Here is a 23,457-nt window from a genome sequence, read left to right as displayed (position 1 = left end):
GGAAGAAGAGGAAAATATGACAGAATATTAGAGATGAAAGGAAAATTAAAAAGGAAGGAAAGAGAAATAAGAAAAAGGAGGATGAAATAATAATAATATGGGAGGAAAACAGATAATAGGGAGGAAAATAAAAATAGGGAAAAATAAAAATAAGGGAGTTGAGAAGAAACAAAAGAAAAATGAAGAAGGAATGAAAATGAACAAGTGAAAATGAGGAAAAGAAGAAACAAATAGGCAAACAAAAGAACAAAAATTTCATTCTCTTTCAGAACACCAGATGCACTCAGACTGCCTGTTTTGGGCAACTGATCAACCCATAAAATATAAAAAATCCAGGCCTCCATCTCAGATCACCAGGACTGTAAAGAAAAGGAAATAAAAAAACACTTGGCTAATTTCCCTCAGCTCCCTCCCTGTTTCATTCAGCTCTACCTACTCTAAGCTGGCTGGGCACAGACCTGCCTGTATGATTGCTCCTCAGGTCTGCTTGTATGATTGCTCCTCAACAGTTCCTGTGGTCCTTGTAGTTTCTCTCCAGTGTGAGTTCCCTCATGTTTTTTTAAAAGAAGAGTGATGAAAGAGGCCTTTCTCACACAGATGACATTCACGGGGTTTCTCACCAGTGTGAGTTCTCTCATTTTGTTTTGGGAAATAGAATTGAACAAGGCTTTCTCACAAAGATGACATTCATGTAGTTTTTCTCCAGTGTGTCATTTCTCATGGTATTTAAGGGAAGAGACTGCAGTGAAGGCTTTCCCACAAGGATGACATTCATAGGATTTCTCTACAGTTGGAGTTCTCTCATGTCCCTGAAGTTTGGAAAGCTGACTAAAACCTTTCTCACATAGATGACATTTATGGGTTTTTCTCACCAGTGTGAGTTCTCTCATGTTGTTTAAGTTGAAAATATTGACTGAAGCTTTTGCCACATAGATGACATTTATAGGGTTCCTCTCCAGTGTGAGTCCTCTCGTGTTTTTTAAGGTAATAACGTTGACTGAAGTATTTATCACATAGATGACATTCATAGGGTTTCTCTCCAGTGTGAGTCCTCTCGTGTCGTTTAAGGTGAGAGTGACAATTGAAGTATTTACCACATAGATGATATTCGTGGGGCTTCTCTCCAGTGTGGATCCTCTCATGATATCTAAGGGAGGAGCAATGACTGAAGCGTTTACCACATAGATGACATTCATAGGGTTTCTCACCAGTGTGAGTTCTCTCATGTTGTTTAAGTTGAGAACGTTGACTGAAGCCTTTGCCACATAGATGACATTTATAGGGTTTCTCTCCAGTGTGAGTCCTCTCGTGTTGTTGAAGGTAATAACGTTGACTGAAGTATTTACCACATAGATGACATTCATGGGGTTTCTCTCCAGTGTGGATCCTCTCATGACGTTTAAGGGAGGAGCAATGACTGAAGCATTTACCACATAGATGACATTCATAGGATTTCTCACCAGTGTGAGTACTCTCATGTTGTTTAAGTTGAGAAGGTTGACTGAAGCCTTTGCCACATAGATGACATTTATAGGATTTCTCTCCAGTGTGAGTCCTCTCGTGTTTTTTAAGGTGATAATGTTGACTGAAGTATTTACCACATAGATGACATTCATGGGGTTTCTCTCCAGTGTGGATCCTCTCATGACGTTTAAAGGAGGAGCAATGACTGAAGCATTTACCACATAGATGACATTCATAGGGTTTCTCACCAGTGTGAGTTCTCTCATGTTGTTTAAGTTGAGAACGTTGACTGAAGCCTTTGCCACATAGATGACATTTATAGGGTTTCTCTCCAGTGTGAGTCCTCTCGTGTTTTTTAAGGTGATAATGTTGACTGAAGTATTTACCACATAGATGACATTCATGGGGTTTCTCTCCAGTGTGAGTCTTCTCGTGTTGTTTAAGGGAAGAGCAATGAGCAAAATATTTCCCACAATGATGGCATAAATAGTGTTTCTGGGCCGGAGGAGTTCTTTCATGTTCTCTAAAATGAGAATAGCAACATTCATCAATCTGCTCATGCTGATTAAAAGCTGAATGGTCCCTGTGTACTTTTGCCATTGGACTGCTAAAACATGGTCTCTTTCTCATGCAAATTAAAGCATATTGAGTCACTGTGGATCTGTCAGTGGTATCTTCTTGCAAATAATTGCAGTTGAAGGAATTCCTTTTAATGTTAGACCTGTGCTGTGGGGAATCAGATGAGAGACTGTAAAACATTTGTCCATATACATGAGTTTCTTTATTTCCCTACATATGAATTCTAGACTGATCCTTCAGTGATAGAATCCAATTAAATAATTCCCTTGTTACAGTGATAAATAAATTATTCTTATCCAAACATAGAGCTATTCTTTATTATAGCAATCCATTTTCAGAGCTATCTGATCAACTTTGAATTTCATTATGTATCAAAGATCATAATGTGAAACCTGTTAATGCAATTCCTTTTTCTATGTTCTCAGGATAGAGTTTTTGGCCTAGGTTACCTTTCCCTAAATTCAAACACAGATTTTTTTGCTGGATTAGCATTTAATCCCAACACTGATTATAATAATTAGGGTATTTTACTGAATTCCTAACATATTCCATCTCCAGGCATCTATGTGGAAACTAGCATTCACACAATGAAGCTTACCAATGACATGATTTCAGAAGTGTCTTTCCTGCAGATAGGTGGGTTGAATATCATTTCTATCATTTCCCATTTTTTAAAGACACTTTTCCTGCCTGTAATATTTGGGGGAAAAAAACCCACAAGAACATGTTAGAGTAGGACTAGGGGCATGAAAATGTGTGAAATTTCCAACTATCCCTCTCGGTATGTTTCCAAATTCAGAATTATCTGGAAAAGAATACCACATTGAATACTTAAAACATAAAATTTATATCCATATATAATAGACAAAATTGCATATATGACTTTTTCTTTGAAACTGAACAAATGTATGTTCATACAACAAGATATTAATATCAGACAAAAAAAAACTATACTAAGTGAAAGAAACCAGATGCAAATTACTACACATGATATGATTCCATTTATATAAAATAGAAATATAAATCAATTTATAAAGAAATAAGATTACTCATTATGTAAGTCTGGGGAAGGATGCTAAGTGGGGTGAGTTTTTCTTTTTGGAGTAATGAAACTGTTCTAAAAAATTTATTGTGTTGATGAATGCACAACATTTTGATTATACTAAAAGACATCAATTATACCCTTTGGATCGATTGCATGGTATATGACTATATCTCAATAAAACCGCTTAATAAGTAAATAAGCAAGAAGAGCCACAAATAGAGCTATTTACAATAGGTGAAGTATAGGTAAATTGAGGAGTGAAGAAACTTCTCGTGTGTCTGGTTTTTATTATTATTATTGAAATAATGAAAATGCTATAATATCAGTGATGCTTCAGAGAAAGTAAAGAATCCTGTTCATTCTAAATAGGAAGAAATTGGATGGGAAGCAAGATGGTGGCTGAGTGAACTTGCCTTGTGGTCTCTCCTGGGAGGAGGCAGCTGGGCACCGCTGGAGGTTCTCTGAGGCCGGGCTTTTTCAGGATTTTTGCAGGGCAGGAAGTATCTGGGCATCGATTTGGTGGAAAGGTAATGGAAAGGATTGGTCTATAAGATATAATTTGGGTTCTATTGCCCAGAGGTGAGACCTGCACATGGGTTGCTTGCCCTTTGGGGGTGGGTGGAGCCATGGCACCGGCATGGCAGCTCTGCTTTTTGGTGGCTCTGTGGTGCTGGGGAGTTCATGAGTCCTGGGCAGGCTGTTGGGGGGTTGATGGGATGGGACGCCTTTGCGGATCAATTTGGGGAGACAGACGGTGTTTTGTTGTGAAGCGGGGGAATTTTTGATTGCGGACACAAATAATAGCGCTTCCGCCTGAAGACCCACCCCCACAAGCCCGACTGCCGATCTGCAACGGAATTAGATTGTTGGCAATAAAGGGACGTAATTGGGAGGTTGTTGCAGGGTGCGGTGAGGGAGGGGGACATGTCTGGAAGCCGATTGGGGAATATTTTGCGAAGCCTGGGAATCCCGGTTTTGGAATCTGTTTTCGGTGTTTCCAACTGGAGCCCAACCCACGGGCCGGGCTTCGGACCTGCGTCATTAAATTGGCTGTGGTGTAGAGGCATCCTCAGGTGGCTGTTTTCTGGGATCACAGGGTGGGAGCTGTCCAAAAGCTGAATTGACGATATACCCCCATAAATAAACCCTAGTGAGTAAGTGAATTGCAGGGTTCAGACATAATATAGAGTTTGCGGATCTTACTTCCCCCATACAGCTGGCACCCAGCTGCGGGGATCCATGAGGGCTGTGTTACACTGCGGGGTTTCTAGGCTTCCTGTTGACCAGATTTGAGGTTGCCAGGTCTGAATCCCCTAAACTCAGGTGGCCCACACCCCAGAGTCTCACGCCTCTTGAGCCTTCAATATCTCAGACTTTCCACCCCTGAATCCATCATGCCCTGAGGTCCATCTGAGCTACTTGAAAGCCCTAGCCTACAACGTTTGCATTTTTTCTTAATGTTTCATTTTCTTTTGTTTTTATTTTCATTTTATCTTATTTTTTACTTTTTTAAATGTCCTGATTGCTAATATTGCATTATCCCCTAGTCTTTTCTCCCAGCATATCACCCAAAGTCTTTTTTTTTATTCAGTTATTTAGGGTTTTTTTTTTTTTTTGTTACTGTAGTTGGTGTTGCAATTGTGGTTCGTGTATATGTTTTTTTCTTTCCCCCACCTGTTCCCCACCCTTTGCCCACTACCTTTTTCTTTCTCCCTTTCCTCTCATCTTTTTTTTTCTTTTTCTGTTTTCTCTCTCCCTCTTGTCCCTCATTTTCTACTTATTTTATTTTAACTCAATTATACAATAGATGTGGCAGGGAAGACCTCATATTTGCTGGGTTTTCTCATCCTCCACTGCCTCATTTGTGTGTGAACTGATTTAGGCGACCTACACTATCCCCTTTCCCCTACATCTTGATATCCACCATCATCTACTGTCTCTCCTATATTCCACCTCCCACCTCCATTTTTTTGATCCACAAAGTGTCAAATTCTTAATTTCTAATACCTTTGTTTTGTTTTCTGTCTGTTACCCACTCTTGAAACTATTACCTTTCTTTTCTCTTTCCCTCTCTCACGAAAACAATAGCTTTTTAGCTCATACCATATTCCTCCCATATTCAGTCATCTACCTGATAATAGGTACTCTACCTACTGCTATAACTCTACACAATTTACATGAATCTAACGTCCATCCTCCCAGATCTCATATTCTTGCTTTGTTAACATATATCACCAATACTACTTTACACGTTTTCCTTGCTTACACAATTGCCTTTCCCCAGCACTACTACCTTCCTTTAAAGTGAACTTAACCAGCAACAAGAAATTAGAATAAGAAGAACAAAGTGACAAAGAGAAGATATAACACGCAAAAAAAAAAAAAAACAGCTAATTAATCTCCAAGAGTAGACGAAGAAGCTAAGGAACTGATTAAACCCGTCAAGATAAAATGATGACGAGACAGCAACAAAAATCTACAAACCAAACCAGCAATCAGTAAAACATGGCTGAATCCAATCAACAAACCAAAAATCAGGAAGGGGAGCAGAACTTCACACAAGTAATGAAAGATCTCAGAATACTTATCACCGACAAATTTGATGAAATAATGAAAGAGGTTAACAACATGAAGACAACACTTGGAGGGGAAATTGCAGACATACACAAAAAGATAACAGATATGGTGGGAATGAACACCACAGTTCAAGAAATCAAAAATACACTTGCAGCAAATATCAGCAGACTAGAAGAGGCAGAGCAGAGAATTAGTGATGTGAAAGACAATACATCAGAAATCAAACAGATAGTAGAAGGGGTCGATAAAAAGAAAAAATCCAGCTAGGACTTAGGGACCTGAATGACAATGCAAAACGCTCAAACGTACGTATTATAGGCATTCCAGAAGGAAAAGAGAAGGGAAAGGGGTCAGAAGGAGTGTTGCAGGAAATAATGGCTGAAACCTTCCCAAATCTACTAAAAGGGACAGATGTGTGGGAGGAGGGGCACCCAGCTTGTCTCAGTGGCAAACAGTGCGGCAAGAGGTGACACCGCCTCTGCCCACTGGGCCTAGACAAGGTGACCACGCCTGACTAGGCCTTTGCTGCTAACGGCTAGCCGGCACCGCCCTCCCCTTTCCTATCTCTCGCCTAGCCCAGCTCTCACTTCCCCTCCCCCCTCCCTTAAACCTAATCTCTTAGTACACTGTTTGCCCAGCAACAGCTTACAACCACCTATCAGCTTAATAACAGTGTCAGCCTATCAAGAGTTAGCACATACTCTACTGGCCAATCACTAGCCCAATGCCAGAACATTGCCTTATATGGAAACAGCATTTGCCCTAGCCAATCAGAACCTGCCAAACCACTCCCCAATCCTATAAATCTGCATCCCCTTCCGCAATAAACCAGACTTGTGCCATCAGCCTGTCTCCGCGACTCCTTCCTGGGCCGTGCACCCTCCACACCTTTGGAGCCCCCGAGGGAAGCCTCAGCGGCCGTACGAGGCTTTCTTTCCCACGCCAGGGACCCCCTTCGTCCCACAACGGGACCCCACTTGTCCCTTAACAGGGACCCCACTCGTCCCGCAACAGGGACCCCACTCGTCCCATAACAGGGACCCCATTTCGCCCCTCAACTGGCGCCCAACGTGGGGCAAAGCAACCCCACCACAGCACAATGTGGGGCCAAAGCAACCCCACCACTGCACCGCTCCAAGGGTAAGGGCCCCAAGAACCTCCGCCGCCTCACTCCATAACCTGGCGGCCCCCCCCTCCTCACTTCTCACCCCTATCTTTTCGCTCTGCATTGCTGCTCCTGAACCTTGGCGACCTCATACGATCCACGGCGGTCTGGGAGAATCGCTGGATGGCTTTCTCCTTCCATGTCGGGGGCTTATACTGACCCGCTATGATCAAGAGGCACCAATAAAACTCTCAGGAGCACGTGCCTGAGCACCTCCACCCCTGCCTTCACCTCTGCCTCGTCCCCTGTTCTCGTCACCTTTGTGTTCGTAGTCCTACTCTCTGCCTTTTGCCTTGCTGCTACTGCTCTGCTGCGGGACGCTCATGAGCCCCAGCAACCTTTTCCCTTGCCTCCTCCTTTCGCCCCTTTGCGCCCTTCTCCTCGCTTCCCTCCTCTGGCAGGTAAGGACTCTCGTCCACTGGACTCTTGTCCATCCCTGGGACCTCTAATCGCCGAGGGCAGGACTCTTGCCGTCCGACCCTTTGAGGCCGGACTCGCGTCCCCCTCTCGCTGAGGTGCGGACTCTCACAGTCCGATTCTAGGAACCGGACTCTTCGCGTCTGCCCTCTGGGCTGGACTACGGCACATCTTCCCCCTTCCCCTAGTCCTTACCTATCTCCGCTCCTGGCATGGGGTCCTCCCTTTTCCGTAGCCTCTATGGCTCCGCTCTGCCCGGTTCCGCCCCTCCCACTACTGCTTACGCTTGCGAGAAGGACGGCTCCACTGCTCCTGATGACAACGAGGTCTCCCTCGTGTCGCAGGTTGACAGCCTCTTAGAAGAGACGCCCCCCGCCTGGTCACCCCCGCCAGCTCCTAGCTCCCCTCCTTCTGCGCCTTCCGCGCCATCTGCCCCTGCTACTCAAGATGGCGGACTTCCGCCTTCTTCATGGTCTGCTCCTGCACCCCGAAATGGCGGATTTCCGCCTTCCTCTTGGCCTGAGCAGACTGCCGCCAAAAATGGCGAGCTTCCGCCTTCTGCTGCTGCCGCGCCCCCGGCTGCCGGGCGTGAGCCCGCCCCCTGGCCCGGATTTGGGCCTCCTGGCCCTCCTCCCACTCCTCCTCTGGCATATAACGCTGCAACTGCCAACACAGGCTCGGCCTGGGGGCTACCTAGTGCCCCTTGGACTTCGCACCCCCCCCGGCTAGTTGCCTCCCGGCCCCTCCTACTGACCTCCCAGTCGCCCTCATTCACATGCAATGTCAGCAGATCTCTCGCAGAGCCCCCGCGCCTGGCACGACCCCCCAGTTATACCTGCTTAATCTTGCCCCCTCTCTGCAACGACCTCTTGCCTGGTACCAGCATGACGCCAATGATATTAAACGCCTCTGGAAGGCTATTAAGGAGGACGGTCTGAATAGCCCATATGCTCGACAGTTGATAGATGATCTGTCCGGTCACCTGAATCTTCCCTACAACTGGTTCTTGATGGCCCGCGCCATCCTTACTCCCAGCCAGTTCGTGGATTGGCAAGCGCACTACCAGGATCAGGCTGAGCAGCAGGCCGCTGCCAACAGGTGGCTTAATATTCCCTACCCGCTTGAGAGTTTCCTAAGCGCCGGCCCTTACGCCGACCCTGTGGCATACTATCAGGCCCCGTCCCAGTTCTGGGAACAAATCCGCTCAGTCACTTTGCGTGCCTTCCACAATTGTTCAGCCAGCAAGGCCGACAGCCTTGACAAACTTATTCAGAAGGGGGATGAGGATTTCGCCTCCTTTGTCTCGCGGGTCCAAGAGGCTTGCGAGCGCAGGGTCGAGGACAGTCAGGCCCGGTGCACCCTGGCCAGGGAGCTTATCCTTGAGGGGGCCAACTCAGTCTGTAAGCAGGCCCTGCTGCCCATCCGGGACAAGGAGCTCCACGACTGGATACTGGCATGCAGAGACTTAAACCCCTCTTCCCAGGCCCTGGCCGCCTCCTTAGGTCAGTCCCTTGCAATGGCCCTTGCCCTCAACACTGGCTGCTTCAAGTGCGGCGAGTCGGGACATTTTGCACGCGACTGCACTAGCGGCCCCCTGCCTCCAGGCGGCGGCCGCAGGTCAGACAGGCCCGCCACGCCACCAAGAGGTCACCCACCCACTGCCAAAACCCTGATGTGGACGCTTCCAATAAGCAAGGACCGACCCTCCCTGGCATTAAGAATAGATGGGCATTGGTTTCGTGGTACATTGGACTCGGGGGCAGAAGTCTCCTGCTTCCCCATCTACTATGAAAGATACTGGAATCTGGTCGAGGGCCCCCCAGTGCAGGGCACCACGGGAGCAGCATCCTCCCAGCAGGTCAGGGACCCCCTAACTTGGGAAGATGAGGAAGGGCACACGGGCAGTTTCTGGCCCCCTCCTCCTCCCTAAGTTGCCCACCATCCTTTGGGAAAGAGATGTCCTCTCACGGAGCGGAGCTTTCATCGCCACAGCTCCCCCCCAACAGGATGGGCCATTGCTCGCGGCACTCAGCCAAAACCCGCTCCCCTGCAGTGGGACACAGAGGAGCCCATATGAGTTGAGCAATGGCCTTTACCGCCCCACAAACGCGAGGCCGTGTCGTTACTGGTACAGGAACAATTGGAAAAGGGACATATAGAGCCTTCCACCAGCCTCTACAATTCGCCTGTCTTTGTCATTCACAAAAAATCCACAGGCAAATACCGGCTTTTACATGACCTCAGGGAAATTAACAAACACATTATTCCCATGGGCTCGGCACAGCCCGGCCTACCCCACCCATCGGCCATTCCTGCGCACTATCATATACTCATCTTAGACATCAAGGACTGTTTCTTTTCTATTCCTTTGCACCCTAGGGACAAGCACAGGTTTGCCTTCACTATACACCTAGGCAATCACAAAGAGGCTAACCCCCGGTATCAATGGCGCATCCTCCCACAGGGCATGCGCAACAGTCCCACCATCTGCCAAAACTTTGTCAATCTGGCCGTCGAACCATTGAGGCAGGAGGCATATATCATCCATTACATGGATGATATCCTCCTGGCCCATCCAGATGCACAGCATCTACAAGACACCATGACCAAACTCCTCACAGGCTTGCTGGCTCTCGGCCTACCCATTAGCAGAGAGAAGGTGCAACATGCACCCCCATTCACCTTTCTCGGGTTCCATATCACATCTCATGTGCAGCCCGTGGCCCCACAGTTAAGCATTCCCAACAGCCTAACCCTGGCCGAGCTGCAGCAGCTATGCGGAAACATTAACTGGGTATGCACGGCTATCCCTGTCACCACTGTGCGCTCAAGCCGCTGTTCTCCCTCTTACGAGAGCCATGCCAACCAACATCCATGGCGGCTCGGCGCATAAAGGTTACTCCAGAGGCCCGGGCTGCCCTAGTGGGTCAACAGAGCCATAGCTACCATGTCACTGCAGAGACACGATCTGGAAAAACCTATCCTCGCCCTCGTCCTCCATACCCCTAAGACGCCTACCGGTGTCCTCTGGCAAGAGGGCCCTCTCCAATGGCTACACTTATCCAAAAGCCGGATTCCCAAAATCTGCCCGATCTTCCAGGCCTTCATCAGCCTGGCGCATGACCTCCTAACACTCTGCCTTCACACCTACACCACACAACCGGCTTCCATTATCTAAGGAATGGCCACTCTCTACAGGGACCATTGATTACCTCATACAAGAAAACATATCCATGCAGGTGCTGCTGTAGCGTTACTCGGGGACCTTTGACAACCACTACCCCAGTCATAAGCTTCTCCAAGGGCTGATCCATATGCCCTTGGCCAGCCAACATCACCCTTTTCCTAGCTCCACACCACTGCCACATTGCACCACCGCATTCACGGATGCCTCCAAAACTAAGTTTGCATTTATTGCTTACGTCAAACACCAAAAGCAGCCCGTACGGCGAGTCTTTAAAAACCCTAACTCGGTACAAGCAGGCGAGCTTTTAGCCGTCGTCGCCTGCCTCCACGCTTTTTCAGACCAGCCCATAAACATCTTTACGGACAGCCTATACACCATACAGGTCTGTAAAGCTCTCGCCTACGCCACCTTCTTCCCCAAGGATACGCCGCTCGATCTAGCACTCACTGCGCTGCAATGGCTTCTTGAGGGAAGGTTCCACCCATGGTATATTGCACACATTCGGAGCCACACGTCCCTACCGGGACCCCTGGCTGCTGGTAATGATCTAGCAGACCGTGCTGTCTCCGCTCACGCCTTTAACATGGCGGGAGACCACATAAATCAAGCAAAGTCCTTGCACACCAGGTTTCACTTCTCGGCCGCCTCGCTGAAACACCTACTACCAGACTTGCCCATAGAAACCTGTAAACACCTAATGCGCTCTTGCCAAACCTGTGCACCATTCCTCCCACTTGGGCCCCTGCAGCCCCAAATGGTGAACCCCCGAGGGCTCAAGCCCAACTCCCGGTGGCAAATGGACATAACTCATGTCCCCTCATTTGGGAGGTTTAGTATGTCCACGTCGTTATCGACACCTACTTGCATCTCACTTATGCGGCCGCCCTCCTGGGGGAATCTGCAAAGTATTCCATCAAAGCCTTGAGACAGGCCATTCTGTTCATGGGCATCCCCTGGGACTTAAAAACTGACAACAGGCCCGCATATCGTAGTAAAAGCTTCCAGCTCTTCCTTCAGAACTATAATATCACACACCACTTTGGCATCCCTTACAATCCACAGGGACAGGCCATGGTGGAGAATACCCCCCACCGCCTAAAGGCAATAATACAAAAGGAGAGGGATATACACCCCCAAAACTCTGCAGGTGAGGTCATTACGGCATGTCTCATCCATCTTAACCTCCTCACATTTGACAGCAAGGGCCTCTCGGCCACGCATAAACACTGGGGACCATCATACTTACCTACACCTATGCCTATGGTCTACTGGAAAGACCCAGAAACTAATGCCTGGAAAGGGCCCAGTCCCCTCCTCACCCAAGGGAGAGGGTTTGCTTGTGTCTTTCCAGAAAACACCTCACAACCATTCTGGATCCCAGGCTGAAACATCAAACCTGCCACCGCAGCCGAAACTAGGGAGGAGGAACCGCCACCGCCTGAAGGCCCTACAGCGTCGGGAACCCCACAAAATGCCTCCCAGCCGCTCTGGATCCCCGGGAGAAACATCAAATCCGCCACCGGCCAGCAGCAGGTCCCAACGACGGATGATGACAGCACTCACCCATCGGATGGAGAAGCTGAACGTGGCCGCGGATCCAGTTCATGACACCCTCCTCCTTGGACAGCTAGTACAACTTGCTGTCCACACCTTGGCTTCAAACAAGAAACCTAAAAATCTACGCCCTCTCCTGCTTTTCATGTTAGCCCTGTTCCCCTCCGCGTCCGTCCCCCCCAACGTCGAGAGCCCCGGCATATTAAAAACCAAGGGGGAGATGTGGGAGGAGGGGCACCCAGCTTGCCTCAGTGGCAAACAGTGTGGCAAGAGGTGACACCACCTCTGCCCACTGGGCTAGACAAGGTGACCACGCCTGACTAGGCCTTTGCTGCTAACGGCTAGCCGGCACCGCCCTCCCCCTTCCTATCTCCCGCCTAGCCCAGCTCTCACTTCCCCTCCCCCCTCCCTTAAACCTAATCTCTTAGTATGCTGTTTGCCCAGCAACAGCTTACAACCACCTATCAGCTTAGTAACAGTGTCAGCCTATCAAGAGTTAGCACATACTCTACTGGCCAATCACTAGCCCAATGCCAGAACATTGCCTTATATGGAAACAGCATTTGCCCTAGCCAATCAGAACCCGCCACACCACTCCCCAATCCTATAAATCTGCATCTCCTTCTGCAATAAACCAGACTTGTGCCATCAGCCTGTCTCCGCGACTCCTTCCTGGGTCGTGCGCCCTCCACACCTTCGAAGCCCCCGAGGGAAGCCTCAGCGGCCGTATGAGGCTTTCTTCCCCATGCCAGGGACCCCTCTCGTCCCACAACGGGACCCCACTCGTCCCTTAACAGGGATCCCGCTCGTCCCACAACGGGACCCCACTCGTCCCGCAACAGGGACCCCGCTCGTCCCATAACAGGGACCCCATTTCGTCCCTCACAGATGTACATATCCAAGAAGCACAGCGCACTCCACTAGTCATAAAACCCAACAGGCCCACCCCAAGACATATACTTGTCAAATTATCCAATGCTCAAGACAAAGAGAAAATTCTAAAAGCAGCAAGAGAAAAGAAAACCATCACATACAAGGGAAGCTCCATAAGATTAAGTGCTGATTTCTCATCTGAAACGATGGAGGCAAGAAGGCAGTGGTATGATATAGTCAAGGTACTAAAGAAAAAAATTTCCAACCAAGAACACTCTATCCAGCTAAACAAGCATTCAAACATGATGGAGAGTTCAAAATGTTTGCAGATAAACAGAAACTGAAAGAGTATACCAACAAGAAACTTCCCCTTCAAGAAATTCTAAAGGGAGTTCTGCAGGAAGAAAGGAAAAACAGGACAGGCAGAGTTTAGGAGACTATAAGAGCAACAAAAAAAGACAAAAATAGAAGGAAAAAAATACAAACAAAATATGACAAACACAAATCCAATCAAAATATGGCTAACACAAAAAATTCCTTGAAAGTGGTAACATTGAATGGCAACGGATTAAACTCACCTATCAAAAGATTCAGACTGGGACATTGGATAAGGAAATATGACTCATCCGTATGCTGTCTAAAAGAGACACATCTTAGACCCAGAGACGCATGGAGATTGAAAGTGAATGGCTGGAAAACAATCATACAAGCAAACAATAACCAAAAAAAGGCAGGAGTAGCTATATTAATATCAGACAAAATAGACTTTAAATGTGAAACAATTGTGAGAGACAAAGAAGGATACTTCATTTTAGTGAAAGGGAAAATCTGTCAAGAAGATCGAACAATCATACATATTTATGCTCCTAACAAGGGTGCCTCTAAATACGTGAGGCAAACGCTGGAAAAACTAAGTGAAACAATAGATGCATCTACAATTATAGTGGGGGATTTTAATACACCACTATCTACCTTGGACAGAACATCTCAAAAGAGAATCACTAAAGAAACAAAACATTTCAACAGTATACTGGAGGAGCTGGATCTAATAGACATATAAAGATCATTACAGCCAAACACAGCAGGATATACATACTTCTCAAGTGCACATGGATCATTCTCCAAGATAGACCATATGCTAGGCCACAAAGAAAGGCTGAATGAATTCAGAAAGATTGAAACCATACAAAACAATATCTCTGACCACGGTGGAGTGAAGCTGTAAATTTGCAAGGGACAGAGGCCCAGGTTTCACACCACGATTTGGAAATTAAACAGCACACACTTAGAAAAACAGTGGGCCAAAGAGGAAATCTCAAAAGAAATGAATGACTACCTTGAAACAAATGATAATGATAACACAACATACCAAAATCTATGGGATGCAGCAAAAGCAGTACTGAGAGGGAAATTTATAGCCATAAATTCATATATCAAAAAAGAAGAAAGAGCTAAAATTGTAGAACTGCACATTTGAAGGAATTAGAAAAACAAAAACAAAGTAACCCAACAAGAAGAAGAAGGAAGGAAATAACAAAGATAAGAGCAGAACTAAATGAAATAGAAAATAAGAAAGCACTTGAAAAGATAAACAAGACCAAGAGCTGATTTTTTGAGAAGATCAACAAAATTGACAAACCTTTAGTAAGACTAACAAAGAAAAAAAGAGAGAAAATGCAAATACACAAAATAAGAAATGAGAAAGGCGATATCACCACTGACCCCACAGAAATAAAGACTATCATAAGAGGATACTTGAAAAACTATATTCCAACAAAAATGACAATTTAGAGGAAATGGACAAATTCCTAGAAACACATAAGCAGCCCATATTGACAAAAGGAGAAATTGATGATCTTAACAAACCAATCACAAGCAGAGAGATAGAATCAGTCATTAAAAATCTTCCAACTAAGAAGAGCCCAGGGGCAGATGCTTCATACGTGAATTCTACAAAACATTCCGGAAAGAACTAACACCAATCTTGCTGAAACTATTCCAAAAAAACGAAACAGAAGGAACATTGCCGAACTCCTTCTATGATGCCAACATTACCCTAGTACCAAAGCCAAACAAAGACACCGCAAGAAAGGAAAATTACAGATCAATTTCTCTAATGAACCTAGATGCAAAAATACTTAAGAAAATACTTGCTAATCATATTCAACAACACATTAAATGAATTATACACCACGACCAAGTGGGATTTATTCCAGGTATGTTAGGATGGTTCAACATAAGAAAATCAATCAACGTAATACACCATATAAACTGATTGAAGGAAAAAAATCACATGATTACATCTATAGATGCAGAAAAAGCATTTGACAAAATACAGCACCCTTTCTTGATAAAAACACTCCAAAAGATTGGAATACAAGGAAATTTTTTGAACATGATAAAGAGCATATACGAAAAACCTAAACCCAACATTGTTTACAATGGAGAAATCCTAAAATACTTCCCTCTAAACTCAGGAACAAGACAAGGATGCCCATTGTCTCCACTCCTATTTAACATTGTCTTAAAAGTACTTGCTAGAGCACTGAGGCAAGAACCAGATATAAAAGGCATTTAAATTGGAAAGGAAGAAGTCAAAATTTCATTATTTGCAGATGACATGATCCTATACATAGAAAATCCTGAGAAATCTACAACAAAGCTTCTAGAACTCATAAATGAGTTTAGCAAAGTCACAGGTTATTTGATCAATGCACAAAAATCAGTAGCATTTCTGTACACCAATAATGAGCAAGACCAGGAGGAAATCAAGAAACAAATACCATTCACAGTAGTAAATAAAAAAATCAAATACTTAGGAATAAATTTAACTAAAGAGGTAAAAAACTTATACACCAAGAACTACACAAGACTGTTCAAGGAAATCAAAGAAGACCTAAATAAATGGAAGAATATTCCTTGTTCATGGATAGGAAGACTGAATATTATTAAGATGTCTATCCTACCAAAACTGATCTACACATTCAATGCAATCCCAATAAAAATCAACACAGCCTTCTTTAAACTAGAAAAACTAACTATGAAATATATTTGGAAAGGAAAGAGATCCCGAATAGCCAAAGACATATTGAAAAAGAAAAACGAAATTGGAGGAATCACACTACCTGACTTCAAAACATACTACAAAGCTACAGTAGTGAAAACAGCATGGTATTGGCATAAGGACAGACACACAGACCAATGGAATCGAATTGAAAGCTCTGATATAGAACCTCACGTATATAGCCATATAACATTCGATAAAGCCACCAAACCCTCTCAACTGGGAGAGAGTGGCCTATTCAACAAATGGTGCCTGGAGAACTGGATAGCCATATGTAGAAGAATGAAAGAGGATTACCATCTCACACCTTATACAAAGATCAACTCAAGATGGATCAAAGACCTAAATATAAGAGCCAAGACCATTAAAACCTTGGAAAGCAGTGTAGGGAAACACCTACAGGACCTTGTAATAGGAAATGGATTCATGAATATCACACCAAAAGCACGAGCAGCAAAAGAACTAATAGATAAATGGGACTTCCTCAAAATTAAAGCCTTCTGCACCTCAAAGGAGTTTGTCAAGAAAGTAAAAAGGGAACCCACACATTGGGAGAAAATATTTGGCAACCATATATCTGATAAGAAACTTATAACTTGCATATATAAAGAACTCCTAAATCTTGAAAATAAAAAGATAAACAACCCATTTAAAAATGGGAAAAAGATTTAAACAGACACTTCTCCAAAGAAGAAATACAAATGGATAAAAAGCACATGAAAATGCTCCAAATCTCTAGCTATCAGGGAAATGCAAATCAAAACTACAATGAGATACCATCTTACTCCCATAAGATTGGCAGCTATGAAAAAAACAGAGGAATACAAATGCTGGAGAGGATGTGAAGAAATGGGAACACTCATCCACTCCTGGTGGGAATGCAGAAGGATCCAACCACTCTGGAGGACAGTTTGGCGGTTTTGCAAAAAGCTAGCCATAGATTTGCCATATGACCCAGCAATACCACTGCTGAGTATATACCCAGCAGAACTGCAAACAAGGACACAAACTGATATATGTACACCAATGTACATAGCAGCATTGTTCACTATTGCCAAAAGTTGGAATCAACCCAAATGCCCATCAACAGATGAGTGGATCAATAAAATGTGGTATATACACACAATGGAATACTACTCGGCTGTAAGAACAAATACACTACAAACACACGTGATAACATGCATGAATCTTGAGAACCTTACGTTGAGTGAAGCAACCCAGGCATTGAAGGACAAATACTACATGACCTCAGTGATATGAAATAAGCAAGCTGCCTCAGAGAGCAAGAGACTGAACGATAGGCTTACAGGAAATCGGGGGGTGGAGGAAGGATGTGAGCCGATGTCTGCAGAGGTGGAATTTATGATGAGCTGGCGGTAAGTATGAACACAAAGAAGAGATAAAATGGGGGCAAGGGGTTGCCTTTGGGTGGGGCTTTGCGGGTTTGCGGGGGGCTGGGGATGGGTAGATGGGTAATATTGCCCAAAAAGTGGGGGGAGGGAGGGGTAGCATATGAACATAGGAGAGCGTCAGGTGTTGGTTGAGACTAAAATGCCGAGAAAATCGTATCAAATATAATTAAGAGGGTTACCTGTTTAGGATTCTCGGAGGGGATGGTCTGATGCGGGACAGGGTCCTGGGGAATGTCTGAATGCTAATTTTGCCAGAGTGGGTGGCATCATTTGGTAGAGAACCAAGAAGTGAGAGTGGGGGTGGACCCACCTCCTGGGGAGGACTAATGCCATCAAATAGAGGGAACTGTATCTCTTGAGAGAAAGTGTGGCTCCCAGGGCATTGGGGCAGTTGAGCAAGTTAGGCCCTGAACACTATTCCAACTATCTCTGGACGTGGCTCCTTGGGAAACGGAGGTTGGCTGTCACTGTGGGCACCAAGGGGACGGGAAAATGGATGTTAAATGTGTGGAACCAAGGTAAATGTGGGGTAAGAGAGGAGTTTCGTGAGAGTACACAAGGATGGATATAAAACATGTAATACACCATAAACATATAGGGGACGGCAGACTGATAATGTAAACCATAATGTAAAACATAGGATAACTAAGAATTTAGAAAACTGTGTGTCCTAAAGTATGCACCACAATGTAAGCACAGATGTCACCTTGTTTGAAAGCTATTGTTTCAGACTCTGTACATCACTTTAAGTAAATACGATGTGAATACGTTGTAAGAGTATCGCTGTGGAAGGGAAAAGGTTTTGTGGTGGATGTGTGGGAGTGCTGTATATTGTATATATGAATTGCTGTGGTCTAGGGCTCCTGTGAAGAGAAGTTCAATAATTAGGGGAAAAAAAAAAAAGAAAAAGATAGGATGTAGAATTTTTCCAAGTCAACATGTATTCTATATCTAACCTTTAAACCCATCACTATATGCCATTTTGCTAGTAAGGGATCCTGACATTATATTGGGCTTCAATTTTCAGGAAGTTCTGGATCACAGAGTGGTTCAACAATGGCAGCTGAGGAATACTGGTATAGGATAGTATTGACAGGTGATATATGGCTGACAGGGAGCTATACAGGGCATATGTCCAGGGTGTATGGTAATGTTTGGATATACTCATAGTGGCAACAATTGAAAACTACAGCTGGGGGGGTACTGGGTTCCTGGCCAGGGGTGCTCTGTCATGGTCTCTAGGGGAGCAGCGGCAGTCCCCCACGTGCAACGGCAAGGACCAAGAAGGAATGAGGGTCCAACAGTGAGCCCCTGATACTAATGACTATACTTGTGAGCCTATACGCCTGCAATAAGAACAAGGCTTAGAGCAGCATTGTGTCTGGGAATTTCCTCCTGACAGCCTTCATGTTACTCAAATGTGGCCAATCTCGAAGCCAAACTCAGCATGTAAATGCAATGCCTTCCCCCCAGCGTTGGACATGACACCCGAAGATGAGCCTCCCTGGCACTGAGGGATCACTATCAACTACCAACTGATGATGCAACTGGAAAATGACCTTGAATGGAAGGTTCGATGTGGATCAGCAGAATATCCCTGTCAACATATAATAACATGACTTTAACATGCTGTTTGACCTAATGTAAGGGGGAAATGGAAAGGAGAAATGAGTTTATATGGCTACGAGTCTCTAAAAAAGAGTCTGGAGGCTGTCAGAAGGATTGCCCTTATGCACAACTGAGCAGAGTCTAAGAGACAGATAAAGTAGATACAATCCCCAGGTATTGGTTCCTTGCAGGGCTAAAGAGACCCACGGGTTCTATGGTCATGGCAGATGGGGTTCACTGCCATGTCAGATGGCCCTTCTTTGGAGCTGGTGTTTTTGCATGATGAAACTGGACTCAGATGGGATCTCTTTGCATAAGACTTTCATGCTACTTTACTGGAATTGTAGTTGGTGTTGGGGTTTAAGATATATTTAGGGGATTTGAATCTCTGGACTGACAATATGATAGCCAGGCCCTGAGCCTCAACAGACTCCAGCTCCTACAGTCTGATTTATTGGACTCACCACACTCAGCTAAGATGGAGTTCAAGAAGGACAACCACTACACCATGGAGCCTAGAGTGCCTACAACTGAAAGCAGGAGGATTGCATCCAGTAACCATGTGGAATCTGAGCCTCCTCTTGTCATAGAGGTGCAACGGACACAACCAATCCAAGGTCCACAGAGAAAAGGTGGCATTGGAGTGGGAAAAGTGGACATGGCGGCTGATGGGTATGGGGAATGGCAGGAAGAGATGAGATGTGGAGGCGCCTTTGGGACTTGGAGTTGCCCTGGATGGTGCTTCAGGGGCAATCACCGGACATTGTAAATCCTCCCAGGGCCCACTGGATGGAATGGGGGAGAGTATGGGCCATGATGTGGACCACTGACCATGAGGTGCAGAGATTCCCAGAGATGTACTTACCAAATGCAATGGATGTGTCATGATGATGGGAGTGAGTGTTGCTGGGAGGGGAGTGGTGGCATGGGGTGTTGGGGTTGAATGGGACCTCATTTTTTTTTTTAATGTAATATTTTTACAAAATCAATAAAAAATAAATAAATAAATAGGAAGAAATCTATGTTTCCACTGTGACTGAATATTTTTTAAAAGAATCAATTTTTTGATACATATTAGTAAAGCACATGATTCATCCAGGGTGTACAATCAATGGTTATTTGGAATAATCACATAGTTGTGCATTCATCACTTCAATCATTATTACAGCACTTTCATTATTTCAATAATAATAAACAAAAAACAAAGAAAAATTCATTACCTCTCAATCTCTCTATGAGCCATGAGATTGACTTTATGTTAAAAAATCCAATAAACAAATTCCATCAGAATTATCTAAATTCTATCTGGGAAAGGGCATATGCAATTTTTTTTACTGAAAACTCAGCATAGCCTTTGGAGCAGAATACTTATTCCACAACAGGTAATTATCCGTTTAAAAAGTATTCATTGAGTTCTCCACACTGCACTGACTGTTGGAAATGGAGATTCACAAAAGACATTCAGTTGTGGTCAAGATTGAATTATATTGGGGTGAAACAGAGGTAAGTAAAAGTAAGGAAACAAATTTCATTTAGGCAATTGTATGTGTTATGAAATAATATATTTAAATTATAATATATAAAATATAAGAGAAAGTAATGATTATATGACAATATGAAAAAAGCTGACCTACATATTTGAATTAACAAATGGAAGATGATTTACGGTAAATATATAGGTAAATAGTAGATACATAAGTGAGATAGATTGAAAATAGGGATAGATATAGATGATAGATAAATTTTTAGATTCTTACCCACTGAGACCAGGTGATTGATATTCTCCAGCATCACTTCTCTGAATAGCATTCTCTGGGAGGAGTCTAGCATGTTCCACTCTTCCTGGGTGAAGTCTACAGCTACATCTTTGAAGGTAATTAACTCCTAAAACATCACAGAAATTTGGGGTTCACACAGGGCTATCTGTAACAGTGTTCTGAGTGTGATGCTCAAATTAACAGTACTAACCTCTAGAATAAACTCACATGTTATACTGAAGTCTCTTAATCATAAAAACCCTTTCATATTTAATGATTCCCCATTTTGACCAAGGTCTTTTCCAAATGCATCACTAGTTGGTGCTTCATATTAGTCCCTTGGTGCTAGAATTCATGTCCCTTTCAGGGAATAAGGTAGTGATGTTATTGTTCATTAGGGGTTTGGCATTTTGTCTGTTTTCTTTTATTAGACATTGTTTATGTACTTGAGAGATTCCTGCCTCTCTATTTGAGAATGTAACAGGAATCCCAGGGTGGGAGCTTAAAATTTTGTTATTGTGTGGGTCTCTATCTACTTAAGATAATATTTGATGTCAACATGAACACATTCATATTTCAAAGGGGCATGTTCCAGATGTACCCTTCCCCATATATCCCCACACTGGCAGCATCCTGTATCAGTGACCCTCTCCTGCCATAGCTGCCAAAATAACATTCCCACAATGTATTATCAACTACAGTCCTCCACCTCCCCAAAGTTCATCTGTTCCTTACTCCTGCCACATTCACATTCCATTACCACTGACCCCACTCACACTGTTCCTCCAATATTAGCCCATTTTTGCCAAACCAAACCCATCTACCTTATCACAGTTTCTCCCTAGATTGAGCATAACCTCACCACTCTCTACTCCCTATTTCCTGGCAAACTATCTTCCAGAATCTATCTCTGTGAGTCAGCTAAATATCCTTAATACCAGTGAGATCATGCAATATTCCTCTTTTAGTATCTGGCCTATATCACTCAACATAAAGTCATTGGGTTCTTCCATGTTGTCTCAAGTGTCAATACTTCATTCCTTCTTACAGCTAAATAATATTACATCATATGTATATACCACATCTTGTTTATCCATTCACCCCTTGATGTAAACTTGGGTTGCTTTCAACTTCTGGAAGTAGTGAATAATACTGCAATGAACATTTGTGTGCATATATGTGTTAATGGTCCTGCTTTCATTTCTTCTGGGTATATTCCTAATATTGGAATTGTTTGGTTATATGGCTATTCTATACTTGACTTCCTGAGGAACGAACAATCAAACTGTTCTCCACAATAGCTGCACCATTCTACATTCCCACTAGCAGTGGATGAGTGTTCCTATTCCTCCACATTCTCTCTTATCAATGGGCATTACCTTACAACATATGACAACCAATTTCCCCAATGTAACAGAGTTAGACTCATTTATAATTTACCTACACTTGATTCTTCTACCCCTTTCGTTTAAGCCAATGAACAGTATCATACCGGTTTAAGATACAACACTGAGACTTGAATCTTCAGACTGTTCATATGTCACCTGAGCCCTGAATCTCAGCAGAGGTGCAGCCAACACCTAATCTCCAGTTCATCAGACTCACATAGGAGAACTAACATAATGTTGATGCTGGAAAACCCCCATCCCCCAAAACAGGGAGAATCTACAACTGCAAGCAAAACAGTTCCCTCCACCTGTCCCACAAGATCTAAGTATCTTCTCAATCTGAAGTGGAGTGGAAATTGCCATTGCATAATCCTCAAGATTGAGGAATGAACAAACATAAAGGGGGAATGCAACCATGGAACAAAGTAGACATTATTATTGTAGCAATGGAAGAACTTGATTTTAGTAGTTACCAGAGGTTCTGAGGGGAAGGGGAGGGAAGAATTCATGGAAAATAAGGCATTTTAAGGCTATTGGAATTGTTTTGCATGATATTGCTATGATGAATACAGGCCTTATTTAAAAAAACCACCCAGCACTAAAAAGCAGAGACTATGCATGTAAAAGTCTATGTGTGTAGGGTTCCAGTATAATTATTATTAAGGCTGAACTGTCATCTGCCATTCTGATATGCTCACAGTCACATATACACTTTGACTGCATAAAACCCTATAGTTAAAGAATATTACATGAAATGTATGATATACACCTGGAAATTTCACAATAAACTTGTAATTGTGACTTCTTACTGCTGATTATAAAGCTTTCACTCATGCATTCATAACTAAAACAACTTTCCCACCAGTTTTAAGTTAATTTACAGACATCATCAATATTATTTTAACTGTCCTGTAAGTTTGAAACTATTTCAAAATAAAGTTTTTAAAAGAAAAAAAATGAGTATGTTTATATTATAAATGTATATATGACATCATTTTCCTCTAATTTATAACATTGTTTAAGAATATATTATGCATTTTGACAAATCCAACCAGCTAATGTATGAAGTGCGTTCTATTCAAATTAAATTCACATGTCTATTATTCATGAAAATTGCAGGGAACTCTCAAGCAATATTCAGAAATATGCAGAACAGTTTTCATACAGAACTCAGATTCTAGAAGGTCTGCTTGCTTCAACTCTACATACTTCAAGTATTCACTATATTGTGGAAGTACAGATGAATCAGGGTCACAAGCCATGGACTTCTGAGACCATTGTACTGAAACTGGCCCTAGACTGACCAGTCCTACGGTAGGGAACCTCACAATCTCAACATTTTCTGGGACCTACAAATATCTGTTTTC

General features: G+C 43.9%; 1 protein-coding gene across 1 annotated transcript; it reads right to left on the bottom strand.

Annotated features, from left to right (window-relative positions):
- Nucleotides 1–855: 855 nt before the first annotated feature.
- On the bottom strand, nucleotides 856–2,064 carry LOC139437334 (zinc finger protein 596-like). Its single transcript, XM_071211058.1, has one exon. The coding sequence runs from the start codon at nucleotides 2,062–2,064 to the stop codon at nucleotides 856–858; it is 1,209 nt and encodes a 402-aa protein (XP_071067159.1).
- Between the last annotated feature and the right edge of the window lie 21,393 nt (nucleotides 2,065–23,457).

The sequence above is a fragment of the Dasypus novemcinctus genome, chromosome 22 (assembly GCF_030445035.2).
Source record: "Dasypus novemcinctus isolate mDasNov1 chromosome 22, mDasNov1.1.hap2, whole genome shotgun sequence".
Taxonomy (NCBI): Eukaryota; Metazoa; Chordata; class Mammalia; order Cingulata; family Dasypodidae; genus Dasypus; species Dasypus novemcinctus.
This window is presented reverse-complemented; position numbering and strand designations above follow the sequence as displayed.

Excerpts from the sequence above, each read along its gene's own strand:
- LOC139437334 (XM_071211058.1), bottom strand. The coding sequence starts at position 2,064 with ATGGCAAAAGTACACAGGGACCATTCAGCTTTTAATCAGCATGAGCAG.